This window comes from Sminthopsis crassicaudata, chromosome 2 (assembly GCF_048593235.1).
Source record: "Sminthopsis crassicaudata isolate SCR6 chromosome 2, ASM4859323v1, whole genome shotgun sequence".
NCBI lineage: Eukaryota > Metazoa > Chordata > Mammalia > Dasyuromorphia > Dasyuridae > Sminthopsis > Sminthopsis crassicaudata.
The window spans coordinates 613323787-613340371 of NC_133618.1; the positions used below are offsets into that span (position 1 = coordinate 613323787).

The 16585-nt window shown below is 40.5% G+C and overlaps 2 protein-coding genes across 6 annotated transcripts in view; one reads left to right on the plus strand and one right to left on the minus strand.

Annotated features, from left to right (window-relative positions):
- GLUD1 (glutamate dehydrogenase 1) overlaps window positions 1-14862 on the minus strand; it is a 31649-nt gene extending 16787 nt beyond the window's left edge. Inside the window, exons 1-3 of the mRNA XM_074296071.1 lie at window positions 14238-14862; window positions 1178-1258; window positions 646-701 (exon numbers count right to left, since the gene is read on the minus strand). Of these exons, the coding sequence (XP_074152172.1) occupies window positions 646-701; window positions 1178-1258; window positions 14238-14676 (576 nt within the window). The 5' untranslated portion in view covers window positions 14677-14862. The remainder of the gene's footprint in view (window positions 1-645; window positions 702-1177; window positions 1259-14237) is intronic.
- A 157-nt stretch (window positions 14863-15019) lies between these two features.
- SHLD2 (shieldin complex subunit 2) overlaps window positions 15020-16585 on the plus strand; it is an 88959-nt gene continuing 87393 nt past the window's right edge. Inside the window, exon 1 of one of the 5 annotated variants that reach the window (XM_074296064.1) lies at window positions 15020-15297. The gene's annotated coding sequence lies outside the window, so the exon portion shown is untranslated. Of the gene's footprint in view, window positions 15298-15755; window positions 15869-16585 lie in introns of those variants that run through there. The other 4 variants (XM_074296065.1, XM_074296070.1, XM_074296067.1 and 1 more) reach the window with 4 other exon arrangements.

Here is a 16585-nt window from a genome sequence, read left to right on the forward strand (position 1 = left end):
AGTAGTATGACCTTCATACACATAGTCAATTGAAAGCAGTCAGAACCCTAAAAAAGGCCATGTCTCTGTGGGGCTCTTTATTGAGAAGATACATTGTAATCTGTGAGCATTTTATCACAGGCTAACTGAGACTGCTTCACAGAATTAATATTTTAAATAACTAATATGTTCAAAGTTGGTTTGGGACTAACTTTGTATGAATTTACAGAGGGTTGAAATGAAATGAAATGAGCCCTGGTTGCCTCAGAACTGAAAGACTATCAATTTTGATAAAATTTAATACAAAAGGACTTAAAGCATCTGAGAAAGACCTCCCCCGCCAAAAAAAAAAAAAAAATCCCACCTCAAAATTTCTTCTATGTAAGCCAATAATAATTTAAACAAATAGTGGTTTCCAATATCCGGGGATCTCCCTCTCTTTCCTGAAGAAAAAGGTCAATGGCTACAGCAAGAAAGTGACCTTTTAAATGGCAATTTATCAAATGAGTAACTTATTTACTTGTTTTTCCATTTGTCTTTTAAGCAATAGGGTTCATTAATCTCACCTCTAGGGAAAGGGGAAATCAGATGGGAAAACAAACACAGAAGAAGGGCACAGGGAACACATTATTCTGATCCTTACATACACATAAAGGTGAAACTTACTGAATAGTGCCTGGGATTGATTTTAACACCAGCTTTGGCTCCTCCAAATGGCACATCTGAAAGTAAAAATGGGGATGGGGAAAAAGACAAATTGAATACTTAGGAATAAAAATTAGAATGCAAAGTCAAATCTTCCTCTTAAATATCAATGACTAATAATTATGTCCTGTCAAATCTATACTTACAAATCACTTTCTAATACAATTTTGTTAGTTTACTTGTTTAATCAGAATTCAAATTTATTATTAGTTAATTTAGTCCTACTAATTCTTTCAAAAAGTTTACCTTTTTATGTAAAGATAGATTCTGCATAGTTTTTTGAGGTAGTTTACCCATATTTAAAAAATCTTTTTTTAAATAGAAGGAAACACTGTCTCAAAAGCCAGTTAAAATTTTCAAAAATTAATAATGCTTCTAAAGACAATTCCTTACTGAAGTATCTTATTAAAAATAACATTCAGACATCACTTTTTTCTCTAAGAGCTTAGAGCACTTTTAGAACATCCTGCCATAAACAAGAAAGCTCTCTTACCAACCACAGCACATTTATAAGTCATCAGAGATGCCAAGGCTTTTACTTCATCCACACTAACATCTGTACTGTAACGGATACCTATAAGAATAGGAAGGATAAAAATGGGTTTTAAAGAAGCATTAAGACAGATCTACTGGTAAGTTAAAAACAAAACAAAAACATAAAAACAACTTCCTTCTTCCAACTAATATTTTCTCTCCCTTCACCCACCCTGAACCCAAATATAAATGTTAAGTAAAACAAATTCACTTGTCTCATCTCTCATTGTTTCCTCTTAATACCATTGCATTTTTATTTTTTTTTTTGTCTATTACGCTCGACAATACAAGTTACCTTTTGGCTTTTCTTATATCCCTAGCACTCAACACAGTTCTTATCATATAAATAAATTATAATATATGACTATAACATGACAAAATAAATAATTCTTACTGATTTCAGTCTTTTAAAAAATATTTTAAAAGTACTTGTGATTACTGTATTAACCAGACACATCATAAACACAATGCCTTTCATGGTATTAAGACCAATAGAAATAGCAGTGTCCTCTCAGCATAATCCCCTTCTTAAATGTCTGCACCTATACTATATACTTGTACCTACTACAAATACAAGGTGCTGGCAATCATACTTTTCCTTTACTGCCAATTCTCTGCTTTGTGCTGGAGCCCTAGAACAGTTAAAAAAAAAAAAAAAAAAAAACTTTTTCTACTTTGAATAAAAGTGCTTATTTGGAAGTAGGTGTCGCAATGGAGAGCAAAATCCCCATAATCAGGAGGACCTAAATTCAAATCCAGCAGACACTAACTATATGATCAACCAAGTCCCTTAATAGATTGCCTCTAAAATTAAGTTTACTCTAAAGCAAAAGTTAAACAGAAAAGTTTAAAGTCATTTCTTTTGGGCATTCCTGAGTATTATTCTCTACTGGCTCTTCAGAGCCCAGAATCTGTGTTTGTGCAGGAGGCTGTCACTTATGCCTGCAAGGTTTCTTATTTCAGAAGGGTATCATCTTCTAAGCCTCAAATAGCCTATTTCCCCCCAAAAATGAGAGCATTTCCTAACCATTCTGCATTTATTCTCTGATGTCACTCTGTAAATCCTTTGAAGCACTCGTTTCCATTGCAAGGCAAGCCCCTTGAGAAGTCTGGGATGGAGGCTGGCACAAGGAACATTTACCAAATGCCAGGCCTGTTCTTGCAGCACTGGTAACATCTGTCTGAGGCAGCACTCATTACAAGTAGGCCTAAGCCCAACATTCAATTATACTTGCACACAAGTCAGAGAATGTTGGAGCTCATTACACAGACCCAAGACACTTTTTCCTATACCAGAAAACACCTTCATTTTGTTGATGTGATTTCCCATAAATTAACAGGCTTGGCCCATCAGGCTAACAGAAATGGACTTTCTAGTAAGTTTGAATAAGTACTCCTCATTCATTGGACTTTTCCTGTATGGCTCCATACAATTCACATTTTATCCACAATGAGGACCATCTGGAGGTCCACTCTTTTTAGATTCTATGTCAGACATTATTTAATGACACCTTCATGATAACTGGTTAATGTTTCTCTTGTCAGTCTTTATGATCACCAAGTCATCTTAGCTTATGTGTAAAAAAAAAAAATCTTAACTCATGTATAAGAGAGAACTTATATCAGCAACTTTACATTAAAAAATTCTTCATGTGGGGGCAGCTAGGTGGTGCAGTAGATAGAGCACAGCCCTGAATTCAGGAGGACCAGAGTTCAAATCTGGTCTCAGACACTTAACTGTGTAACCTAGCTGTGTGACTCTGGGCAAGTCACTTAACCCCAGCCTCAGGGGGGAAAAAAAAATTCTTCATGTAAGTTTGGCAGAATCCAAAAATAGCGTTATGATTTCAAATGTCAATGATGCCTAAATTATGTTTATTTACAACTCTACTGTTTTTGCCAAACTATTATATTGCCAAACAATTTAAAATCCCAGAGAATTTGCTTAAAACATGAAGAAAATCAAGGGCTTAAAAAAAAAAAAAAAAAAAAAAAAAAAGGTCCTAAAAGCACTTTTAGTTAGAAGAGTCTTGTCTTAAAATAAAAAAAACCCAAAACCAGTAACATTCCTGTTGTCAGTGATCATCAAGTGAGTAGACAAGTGTGTAGCTAACTTTAAAAATCATGCAGCTCTCTATTAAAGATGTATAGTAGATTTTAGCCCCTAGCCACTAGAGGACTTAATGTACTACTGAGGCACTGATTGCCTTCAAGTCTGAAAAAGAATGTATCCAAATTCATCTGCAAAGTTTTTTCCCCTCTGAAACAAAATAGATAAAGATCAGATCATGTATAGATGTAGATTTTATATAAAAGAAAATGGGCAAACTAGCAGATATCATCTTCTATGATATACAAATGATAGCCTACGCTAACAACAAATTATGTCCTAAAAGAGGCATTTCTGTGATGGACATACTAAAGCCAGTTTTGTGGCCTTAGTTCAGGGCTTTTGTCAGGTGACGGACCAGTTCACAAATCCCAGCTGCAATGTAAATAACCTATTGGCTACTGGGAAGTATTGTACACATTTTATTATCAGGATGAGTGGTACAAAGGAGTCGTCAATCCTAAAAGTTTAACTGCTCATAATTTAACTCTTATCCAGACAAATATCAGCCTCTTCATTCAGCATAATCACAAATTCTCCTATAGGCAAGGGCCAATGTTCTACAGAAAACTTGGATCTTATGTAAGCTTTATATTTCTAGTGTGTTCGGTAAATCATGGAGAAATTTAAACATTTACTTATTTAGCAATGCTCATAAATCAAGTTACAAAAGCAAGTTATTCCAAATGATAATATAAGTATTCTCCACACCAACCAAGACATAAAGACTACAAAACCAGAAAAACAAAATGCCCATGAAAAAGGCCTGCAAATTATGAGTCAGAAACCAACTATGACTGTACTATGGATCACCATGGAAAACACTCAAGTTTCCACTGGATGAGACCCAGGAATATTCTTTTTACAAAGTTAAAAAAGTTTTACCAACCACACCCAATCAGAACTTAAGACTACAAAATTAGTAGCTTCAAAAAGTATTTTTCCCCCTTAAACATTTCACATCAGTCATTCCAATGGAGTAGAAGAATCTTCTTTAACTCTAAACTCTATCTTTCTCAAGAGCATTTTGTAAAAGAAGGAATGTTTAATGTATGTAACAAATATATTTACTACTTTATGTATTCAATGACCTATTTTCTAAGTGACAATCACTTTGGGGAAGAACTTAGTCACTCCTTAGCCAAACTTTTTTCCTTCTTTTTCTTTTTTGCTGAGGCAATTGGAGTTAAGTGACTTGCCCAGGGTCACACAGCTAGGAATTATTAAGTGTCTGAGATCAAATTTGAACTTGGGTCCTCTGACTTCAGGGTTCATGCTCTCTCCATTGTGCCACTTAGGGGTTTTTGGGGTAGAGGAATGAGCCAGAGAGATAGAGGAAGAGGCTGTCTCCTTCCACAGAGCTAGACCCAACGCATTGGAGCCCATATCCAGGGTCTACTTTACATCAGAAACACAGGTAAATGGAATTTTAAAATAAAGGAGGGTTAAAAAAAACCCCCAAAACTACACATACATACATCCCCTTCCTAGTGTTTTAAAAAGTTATAATTAAAGCCTTCCATTTTAAAAACTATTCCCAAATAAGTTTGTATCAAAAAAGCAAAGTACAGTACAAGAAAAATTTTTTAAATTTGGTTGTTATTTACCTTGCTTCTGTTGGGTTTTTTTTTTTTTTTATTTCTTGTTGTTTACTGTTGCTTCTGTTATTTTGGGTTTTTTTATTTGTTGTTTACCGTTGCTTGGGGTTTTTTTTTTTTGTTTGTTTGTTTTTTTTTTTTTTTTTTGAGGCTGGGTGTTAAGTGACTTTCCCAGGGTCACACAGCTAGGAAGTGTTAAGTGTCTGAGACCAGATTTGAACTGGGATCCTCCTGAATTCAGGGCTTGTGTTTTATCCACTGCGCCACCTAGCTGCCCCCCAGTACAAGAAATATTAACAAGAAAAACCATGTGACTTGGGGTCTGAGGTTGAAGTCGCTTCCTATGTCCCTTTGCAAAAAGTCATTCAAATTCTGTAATTCACTTTGTGGCTTCAGTTTCCCAAAATAGAGTATCTGTAATCAAAGTCAATATACCTTTAAAACATTAAATGTGACTTCTGCAATATTTCCAGATTTTAAATAGTGAAATTTGAAATGAACTTGCATGCACTGCATTTTTGTGATTACCTAATAAAAAATTTTAAAAAAACAAAAAACACCTCTAGTAATATAATTGATGTATTCCAAAAGACAATAACAATAAATTCAACTTCCAGGAAAAAAATGGAAGTCAGTGTGTTAATATATTGGGGAGAGGGTCTGTAATATTGAGGGGAAATGTCAACTCATTGCCCATTAAAAAAAAAAGTCAGTGCCTAAAAATCTGGACTGTTTGAATTTTTCTTGCTTTCACTGGTTATGAGTCACAAAAACCCCTACCCTAAGCTAGCATTTGTTTTTGTGATGAATCATATAGTAACTGGCTGAATGCAATAAACAAAACCAAAGGTCTGTGTTATTTCCTTAATTTTACAGCATTCACATTCATTTACACGACTACATTATAAATCCTACTTATATTCCTTTGCATGGGTTCACAGAGTAAAGCCTTTCCATGCTTCTTAGAGTATCTCAGCACAGCAAGCTTTGACTGCATGTTCAGTCACAGCCTCAATCCCAGGCATCTGCATCTACTTGGTATGTACATGGGGCCTTTTTATCCTTGATCTCCTGGCAAATAGTTTTCCATTCAAGTGAATAAGCATCTTACTGAAGTCTTTTTCTGGCTGGGGTCATGGCAGGTAAACACAATTGCCCAAGGGGCACACATTATTTTTATAAACTATGTGGCCATGGGGATTCCCTGAGCTGGTTGGACCAATCTGCTCCAGGAAGGCAGAGCAGGCAGGAGCAGAGCCCACTACACTGCTCCAGTGGCTCCTGGGACAAGACCTCTGCCTTTTAGAACCATGTCCAGGAAACTCTGGGTCACTTTTTTCACTTAGGAAATGAAGGCATGGACTAGATCTCAGGATCCTTTTATACAACTGGAAATCAAGGACACCCCCACAAGGAGCTTGTTTACGTGGGATTTACCATATTAGAAATGAAGATGTCTCAGAATTATGAAAATAGCTTTAATCTCAAAGGTTCTCAAGGGCCCTTGACCATAGTTGAGAACCACTGGATTAAATGATCCAAGACAACTTTCAAATAAGTCACATGACCCTGTCATTCAAGTTTAAGACAATCAGATTCTAGATATGGGGTGCTCAGATAGAAATCCCAAAAGGAAAGACATGTCAAAGGTAAACACATCAAAACAGAATCTGGACAAGATTCTTTGTTTGAATGGCCACATCAACTAAATGGCCGCCTGCGCATGTTTCTTCAAATCAAGAAACAAAAAGGCTCTAGAGGAAGGGAGAAAAAAACAAGGTTTTGCATGGGTGTTGAAAACTTCCTATGCATGTGTTTTGATAATAAGGTTTTAAAAAAACCTTGGAAGAGTTGTTTTCAAGACCCTTCTTCCTTTAAGAGTTATTAATCTTGCTCTTGTCAAGACATCTCCCAGGACTTAGTGCAAGGTCTTGGACAAAATAGCAGGTACCACACCACACTGTTGAAAGATGATCTTGTATAAAGTTTTTTTTTGGAATTTTCATATTCTTCTGAAATTGCATTGAGCGTCCATAATACAGAATACCAGAATTATGACCAAAATAAAGTTACACCAAAAACTCTAGCTGAATTCATTTTGACAAAACAAATTGTGTATTATCACCCATCAATCCTTCTGACTTTTTATTTTGGCCTTTAAAATCCTAGGGTGTCCCAGGCTTCTCCTGAGTTCCAGTGAGCTAATCCATTTTTACAGTTAAGAATGGCTTTTAAGCAGATGATTCCCAAATCTACTCTCTAGCCAAGGATGCTCAAACTACTTTCAAAGCCCCTATTTAGGCTCTGTTCTGCCATGGTCTCCAACTATATGATAGCTCACCTCATTCATCTAAATGCTCTCTTCTTGTCAGCACCTTTTCTGTCTTCTAGACTATCAACTTCTGTTCTTTGACTCTTTCAAATACTTTTTATTAATCCTTCCCTGTTGCTCTCACCTCATCTAGGACTTTAGAGGCTCGGCCCTACAAGGGGACCAGAGTCTGCTACACTATGGTGCAAAGATCTCTAGGTCCTGTCTGCCCACTAGCTGAGTTATCTTGAATTTAACTCTAGGACTCAGCTTCCTATCTATAAAATGAGGTACTATGGATGTTCAATTTTTATTTCTACATTTTTATGGTCATTATTGCTAGTACCTCATAGAACCAGGATACGTTACTTTCAATACCCAAGTACCAACTAGGATCAAATAAGTAGAAACCACAGAAAGTGATTTTAATAAAGAAAAACTTCCTCACAGTGGTGGTCCTTTTGGACCACCAGGGGGCTAGCCTGTTTCTTAATGACTAGATCTCCAAGAATCAACTGCATGACCACTTATAAGAGCAGGTAGGACTAGTTGCCTCCTAAGTCCCTTTCACCTCAGATTCTACAGTTCATTAGACAAGAAAGTAGAAAAAAATTTCCCTAGCCTATTTTATTAAGTAAAAACTCTTCTGCCTAGCTTCCCAGGGTTGTGGTCCTGCTCTGCTCATTCAATTGTGCCCAATTCAATGAATATTTTTTAGACTCTACTTATTATGAATAAAGCCTTCCCTGAAGTTCTGATCTAATGCCTCATATTATGGCAGTCATGTGTTAAGCAGTAAGAACCTGGTGATACTGATAGTTGTCAGACCCAGGCTGGTTGTATTTGGCATAATTATGTCTAAGATATCAAGTGAAGGTGATGAATTTGAAGGCCACAATCCTCAAAGAATATCAAAAATTTTGAGGTGCTGCCATTTGTTCCTGTATAACGCTGACTTATAATCAAATTACAGATCCTTGGAGAATGGTAAAGTAGTAATTACTAAATCATTTTAAAAATGTATTATCTACCTGAATTTAGAATTCAAAACTATTTATGTGTATATATAGACTTATTTAATAACATTAATAATTACTTGTAAGACAAAATATTATCACAAAGTCTTAAGATTTATTCACTTGTTCCTTCCTGTCCCTTCATTAAAATTTGGCTGGAACTCAAAAATAAATGCATTTTAAGCTGTATTCCTCTCTACTTTTTGCCCATGATGAAACAAAAAGAGAGAAAGAGAGCACTGTGTTCCTAATGAGCTTGGACAGGAATTACTAAACCTTATTTGGGTCACATCTACTCAACTTCTAGCAAAGAAGTAATTCTGAAAAATTGGAAACTCTCAAAGACTTCCATAGAGAATAGTGTGATTCTCAGAGAAAGAACAGCAAGTTCACAACTAACTAAAACACACTGCTTTGGTTAAGGTGGGTGAGGGTAGACAGGAACAAAGGAAGCTATTTAAAAATTACCCCACTGAAAAGAACTCTCAGCTAGGGGATGATGCCTAACATATTGCTTTGGTACAAGCAGGTGTTTAATAAATGTTTACTGAATGAGTCTTCAAAAACACCATATTGTTACATTAATTTTTTTTTGTTTGAAACTCTTGATTTTTATGGGGACAGTATTCTGATCCTGAAACCTATGAATTTAATTTTTAAAATATCTTTTGATATGTATTAGACTACCTACCATCTAGGGGAAGGGGGCTGGAACAGAAGGTTTTGCAAGGGTCAATGCTGAAAAATTACCTATGCATTATATCTTGTAAATAAAAAGCTATAATAAAAAAATTACATATAATCACAAGTTTTATGTTCTATCAGTAAAAAACATTCTGGGTCCATAGATTTTACCTGAACAACCAAAGTGGCTATTTCAATTAGAAAATTTATTGCATAAATACCATTACTTACTAATTGCTTTAACAGACAATATAGAACCATACCTTCTAGGAAGAATTAAGCAGCAATAATCACATTTTTTAAAAGTGTCTTTTGACTTAGCTCTTAAAATACTGTCATTTTAGCTTTAATATGAAGTATTATTACTTATGACAGTCCCTCTTGTTCTTTTTCAAGCGAAAACACCATCATTCTAGAGACAAAATTAAACCATTAAACCTACATTTCATTTTCTTAACAATGGGGACACAAAGTGACAGTGGAAACTGAGCTTTTTCTGAATAACAGATCTTTGAGGCTTCTTTCTTTGCTTCTGGATGGAGGGTTATGGGGAGAGAGGGAGGAGCAAATGTTGCAAACTGGCTTAGAGATTTTGATGAACACTGAATTAAAAAAAATTCAAGGAAACAATTATTTTGCCTATTTCCTCCTAGGAAATGTAGTAGGAATATCCCAATTAAAAGACAGATCCATTACTGGATAGTTTCCATTCAGGCAATTTATGAGAGATTGACCAGATATGGTTCAAATTTATCCCAAGTAAGAGAATGGGATTATAATTTAGTTTAATCATTCTGGGAATTTTTAATCATACTCCTAAAATCGAGACTATTAAGCATTATTATGTATTAGATATTTACTGCCAAAAGAATTCAAGAAAGAACCTAGTCAAAAATTTTATAACAGCACCCAAATTTTTTTTTAAAGAATTGGAAATACTATGATATATGAATATAATGCAATACTTTTCTATTGCATGAGACTGAATATTAATTCATAGAAACGTAGGGATAATTCTATGAAATAATACTGAAGTGAGAACAAAGAAAACAATTTAATAATCAGTATAATTAAAACAATAGAAAAAATATAGGCTTAAAGAGTCAAAGGACCTGTCACTTCTGTGACAATTAGGTAATCAAGGTACTTAACCAAGGTACTTAACTTTTATAAAATAAAGTTCGGACACCCCCCACCATACATACACCCCATTTCTTAAAACACTTAATACTTTTTTTTTTAAACAATTTTGGTACTAAGGTTTAAAGTATGATGCTCCTCACTTTACCATTAGCAATGATCATATACTTGTTAGGTTGACTTTACAGATGAGTGAAAATTAAATGTTTATCTTTCAGAGGAATCATATGTACACGCACATACACACAATTTTAAAAGCAAATTACTGCAAGAAGTGATACAAAATGATTCATGAGTCATATATCTACCTAGTATCTACCCCCTCTGATATAAAGATGTTAGGTCTTCATTTTTTTTTTTTTTTTTTTGCAAAAATTGTTTGAACCGGTACTTTTCATGGGAATAAACAGGTATCCTGATCCTGAAACCTATGAACATTTTAAAAACAGCATCAGAATTCACAGAAAAGCTGTTTTGTTTTTTTTTGTTTACAAAGGCAATGACCCATAACCAAGTTTACCAATATTATTAGAACAATTAACCTGGAGCATTCTTAAAAAACATGTTCTGAGAGTTTGGCTTGATCAATCTTCTTTCAATCAAAGAGCCTAGTATAATCTATAGCAAGGGTAAGCTGACTCACTAGGAAAATGAATTTCTCTCATTCTGTCCAATATAATTTTAAGTTATGTTAACATTTCAAGTTGAATGATTTCTAAAGAAACATTTTAAGAGCAGAGAATACATTTTTAGCTCCAATGTGAATCCAATCTCTCCTTTTGTAAAGGTATTAACACTTCAAGTTTTTTAAGACTTGTTTACTTGTCATATTTTTGTTCTCTTTTTTTGCATTCTGACTGTAAGTTACTTAAGAACAAAGAAATTAGGCATATTTGTGTTTACCTTGATTTGAAAACAAGGTACATATTAAAAAGGGTCCCTGAAAGAAAGAAAACTATTTAGGATTTCTTTGGTTAAAGAGGCAAATAAGATAATGTAAGCTACTATAGTGATTTATTATTAGAAAAGGCACCAAACTGTAGTTTTTCCTACGTCAATAAGACTAAAGGAACCTCACTGTCTAGTTTTGAGGCACCTTATTTCTATCCAGATGTGACACCAACAGACTAGATGACCTTGATGATCTTGTCTGGCTCTTAATCTACAATTCCTGATGATTAGTTAGGAAAACTAAATTATGAATAACAAAAGGATCAAGATAATGTGTTTATCTAGCAGAATTATAAAGAATCTGCTTTTCTCTTAAAACAGAATTAAATGTCTTAAGTATCTAATGTCTTTGATTACATCAGTATATAAATTAATAAAAATAAAATTTTTCTTAAGTCATTAAAGTATCAGTATTTAATAACTTTGATTTATATGCAAAAAACCCTATAAATCCAACATTTAGATAGCTACTATAAGTTTTGAGTTTATTCAATTGAGTTTACTCAATAAATGAAACAAGGGTGGGAAATTTGTTCTTTCAGCAAAATTTAGGCAATTTATAAAATTATGTTGTGACATAAAGCAAAAAGTCATACTTTAATTTTAAGCAAATTTTCCAAAAATGCCGCATACAATAGTAGTCACCCTTGGAAGAAATGTTTGAAGCTCAAAATGTTTTATCAAAATATTATTCTGCAGCGTGTTTTTCTAAATATTTCCAAATAGAAAATGTGATGTGGACAAAGCATGGACCTTGGAGTCAGGAGAGCCTGGGGCTTAAATTCCGGATCTAACAATTGTTAGTGGGGTGACCGTGGGCAAATAATTTGATGGCTTTGTAAGAAAAGGACTTTGCAAACCTTAAGTTGATCCCTAAATGTGAGTTACTACTTGTCATCCTTTAAGAGTGAATCTGATTTGCATAAACAGTCGTTATTTAGAACTAATCATATCTTATAAACTGAGTAAAGTTTTATATTCTATCCTGTGACTTGTATCACAGCATTGTCAACTTGTTCCGAAAGTCCCCAAATTTTTTAAATTGACAGTATCACTGGAACATATGGCCTCGCCTGATGAACCACACAAAAAAGAGGAGCCAGGCTGAGAGATCTAGTCCCTAGCTCTTTGGGGGAAAGGTGGTAGGGGCTCACAAACACACGAGATTATTCCTTAAATCTTAAGAGAGTTGTTTGTAAAATATTTAAGTAAAAGTATAAAGACTGATCTTTCCCAAAACTGTTAAGCTTTACAGTTTTTGGTGACTTTACTTACTCTAGATTCCTTCTTAACAGGTATTTCGACTATAAAGTCATCAGTTTTTTGCTGCCAAATTCAATACTCGGTGTTAAAGGATTTTGCTACAACAATAAGATGACGACTTTGCATTAAGTTCCAATTTTTTCATATTGTAAATGGTTCCCCTTTGGGGATCCCCATCACATTATGTATATGACCTTGAGGGGAAAAAACCCACTTTGGGTCTCCCTTTCCGGGGGTTAGAGTTTCTGAAGTCTCCTCAGTTCTGGCTGTCTGATCTAAATGGCTTCTTCCTTTCCAAAATGAGAAACTAAGTCCCAAGGTGGCAGTTACTTACCAAGGTCACACATGCGTGGTGTCAATACGGATTTATTAAGTAAAAATCTGTAAATCATTAAGCTAATGGACTGCTCATTTACAATGCAGTTCTAAAGCAACTGCTGTTCCTGACCTAGGACCACAGGAAATTGCCCAAATTTTCTTTGTAGGAGAAAGATAATTTTCCGAAGTCTGTTTGGGAAGCCCATCCAAATCGGAGCTAACAGAAAAAAGTGTCCTAAAAGAGCCCAATGTGGCAAAACCCTGGAGTCCCTGACCCTCCTCCTCTACTTATCATGGCACATACAACAAACCTCTTTAGGTCTTAAGAGGGAATGGGCAGGTGGGTCCCAAAGTTTCTTCCAGCTCGATCTTATTTCCCCATAACACACACTTTTTCCATCTTTTCACCGAAGGTGTTTCATTGTATTTCTGTGGAATTCTTTACAACTGGCTCCCCCCTTTTCTCTACTCAGAATCTTTTGCACAAAGAATGAAACAAATCGTTACGGAGAAGATTCCAGTAAGGTGGGCAACTGAACGCAAAGTCTCAGAGCACTGGGAGAGCTCGGGTTTTAAGGAACAAAAATTGACCGGACTCCTTTCCTCAGCCTCGCACTGGGAGTTAGCCCCGCCCTTACCACACCCCCTGGAGCTCTTTCATTCCATTGGCTGGCCCGTGGGCCACAAGGCGCCTCTAGGTTGGACGTCCCGGCACTTGTTTATGGGAGGACCAGTTCCACCTATTTGGGCATCTGGGGGTGTCCAGGGCAGCACAAATCAAAGCAACGGCCTAGGGTGGCAGGAGGAATCCGGCAATCAACAAAGGGGGTCCCGGCGGAAGGTTTTTCTCCCCCGGATGGAATCGGGAGCTAGCCGCTCGGGTCCCAGATTTTTAGGGGGAGGGAGATGGGTTGCCCAGTAAAAAACACCGATTCCGACACCTTCTGGGCCACTGACATAGGGGACTGGCAGAGCAAGCCAAGAAACCATCTGAAATGCAACTTCCCGCTAGCTTCCCCCGGTTGAACAGCTGAGATGAGCGTCTTTTTCGCTTTTAAAGACACCACAAGGTGCATACACGTATAGACCGGCCCCGGCCCTCCTCCCGTGCAAGAAAAAAGGGGGAGGTCTATGAAACACTCCTAGAGGTCCGAATTAAACTTCGGGCTAACTCCCTTTAGTGAAGAAACAGTGGGAATAAGAATTGTCCTTAAAGCTCACCCCGGGTGGAATACGGACCGGACTCCGGCCTCTCCTTCCCCTATCCGCGGAAGTGTCAGGAACCGGTGGGGGGGGGGGGGGGCGTGCGGGGGGAGAGGGAAGGTGGGTGTCTTCTGGTTCTCCTTTCTACACTTTACTTTCAAACAGCCCCAAATAGATGCACCCGGGAGGGGGGGAAACTTTCCTGGGGAGTGTTGGTCCCGCCCACTGCCCCATCTAAGGACATTAATGGGGCTGAAAGGGGCAGCTCGACGCTTCCCACGTCACCCTCGGTCGCCCCCCGTCCCGTTCTCGGACCCCCGGAAGGGGCTGAGCGGCATCCCATCCCGCCCTCGGGTTCTCGGGCCACCGGCTGGAGCCGGAAGAGGGGCTGGCGAGGAGGGAGGGGCCCCGGGGTGGACACTCACCGCCCTTGCAGGGGGTGCGATGCTGGCTGTGCTGCGCCCGGTAGCCCTCTATCACCTCCCAGGCGCCGCAGTCCCTCTTGATAGGGAAGGTGACGCTCAGCACATGGTTGCAGGGCTTGATGATGCGCAGGATGCCGCGCACCCGGTTGCGCTTCTGCTCCTCCGTCTCTCGCGTCTTCAGGTCCTCCACCAGCTTGTCCTCCACGATTTTAGAGCCGCGATCGAAGAAGCCCTCCACCATGTTGAAGAAGTTGGGATCGTCATCCCTGCTCCCGGCCGCCTCGCTGTAGTGGCGTCGAGGGGCCGGCGGCGCGGCCGCTGGCTGGCCCAGGGCCCGCAGCAGCAGGGCGGAGGCGGCGGGGTCGCTGGCGGCGGCGGAGGCGGCGGCCGAGGCCCCGACCCGGGACAGCTGCAGCGCTTCCCCGAGGTACCGGAACATGACGGCGGCGGCAGGCGGTGGGGAGACGAGGCGGCGGGGCCCGGCGGGAGGGAGCGGCCACTCGAGCTGAGGTTGCCTAGCTGGCGCGCTCGCTTCTCCCTGGTCGGGGCTCACAGGTTAACGGGGAGCGAACGAAGGGCTTTCCGGGACGCCGGCCAGAGCTACGCCTTTTAATGGCAGGAGCGCGGGGGGGCGGGAGCGAAGACGAGGAGGAAGGGCGGGGGCGCGCGCGCCCAGCGCCACTGCCGGCCGGGGGGGTGGGTGGTGCTGGGGGAGCCCCGGCCCCCAACGCCACCGCGGCCGCCGCCGCCGCCTCTGTGACGAGCCACGCGCGTGCTCGCGACTCGCGCCCGGCGGCGCTCCCGACCGCGCCCCCCTCTCGGACCTGCGCGCCAGGGAGCAGGCCGCAGGAGGGGGCGTGTTTTCAGGCCGCGCCCGGGGATGGCTACCGGGATCGCAGCGTTCCTCGCAGCCCAAAGCGTGTCCCCTCCCCCTGGCGCTGCCGGGTGCGGGGCGGGCCCCGCCTCCGCCTCCTCCTCCTCCCGGTTCTCCTCTAGTCTCCTCCGGACGGCGCCCTCCCTCCCCGGAGCTTCCCAGTCTCCGAGGCCCGGGCTTTCCCAGGTCAGTCTACCGTCCAGGCGGGGGCTAAGCCGGAGCTTGCCCTCCCGGGCTGGGGGAGTCCTGAGGCGGGAGGCTTGGAGTGGCGGGCCCAAGTGGAGACCCCGCCCCCCAAACCGCGGAAGAAGCTCTTTGGCCTACGCGGAGGCCACGTGCTGCGGCGGCTTGGGGCGCGAACGCCGGAAGGCCGCACTGTGTGACCCTGGGCAAGTCCACTGACAGCCTCCGGGGTGATGTGGGGCCTTTGCCCGTACGCCCCCAGGACCTGCGCACAGTGGGCTCTTCGCCCCTCTGGGGATAAGGTGCCCAGGGCCCTTCCTAAGGCCAGGACCTCTGCTGCTGGCCGCCCTAGTGTTCCCCGGACCTGAGTGAAATGAGCGAAAGAAAAGCATTTATCAGGCACTATCTATCCATCAGCAAAGCGCTGAACACGGGCCAGGAATTTAAACCAGAAAGGAAACCCGCGCAGGGTTTCCCTTTGGTCTTTAAAGGCACTGTGTTATTTTCGTCTTCCAGTTAATGATCAGCTTTATTGACATAAATGCGAGCCAAAGGGGTCTTTTTTTCAAAGCAGGTGTGCATCCCTTTAATGTCGTTTCCCCCCAAAACGAAGGCAGGTTGGCTCCTGCTGAGCGCTGTTCACGGACCGCTTTATCCAGGGGAGCGCTGAGGCCACAAAGTAATGGACAGCTCCAACGTTGTGGTCCCTCATCCTCTAGGGGACCGAAAGGTCAGGGAGGGGTGCTGACAACCCGGCGGTGAACCGGAGGGAAGGAGGGCTGGGCTAGGTCACCCGCCTCTCCCTCCAGTCAGCTTGGGCCGGGGGACCAGTGGAGGTGGTCCTGGCTGCAAGCTAAGGTCTAGCTGGAGGCGTCAGTCAGTAATTTAGACCAGGTAGCCGTGGAGGCAAAGAATGTCACCTAATCCAAAAAAAAAAAAACTAGATGGGGAGTCTGGAGGACTCGAGTGCGTTCAAGACCTGGATTAATGATTGTTTCAGGGCCTTGAATGAAGTTAAGCTTTTGGGAAACCCAGAGGAGCTGAGCCAACAAAAGTTGAGAACCTAAATTCGGGCCACAGCAGCAGATTGTCGAGGTAGTGATTGAGGAGAGATAGAGTCGTATACAGGAACGGAAGTTCCTTTTTTGACCTCATAGTGTAGTTAGGGAATGCGGATAAGGAGGTTATGATCAAAACGCAGAATCTTCATTGAAATTGTGACTGGGTTTCAGAGGGAGGAATGATGCCAGTCCTAGGGGAGAAGATGGTGTGACCAGCTGTTAGATCAAGG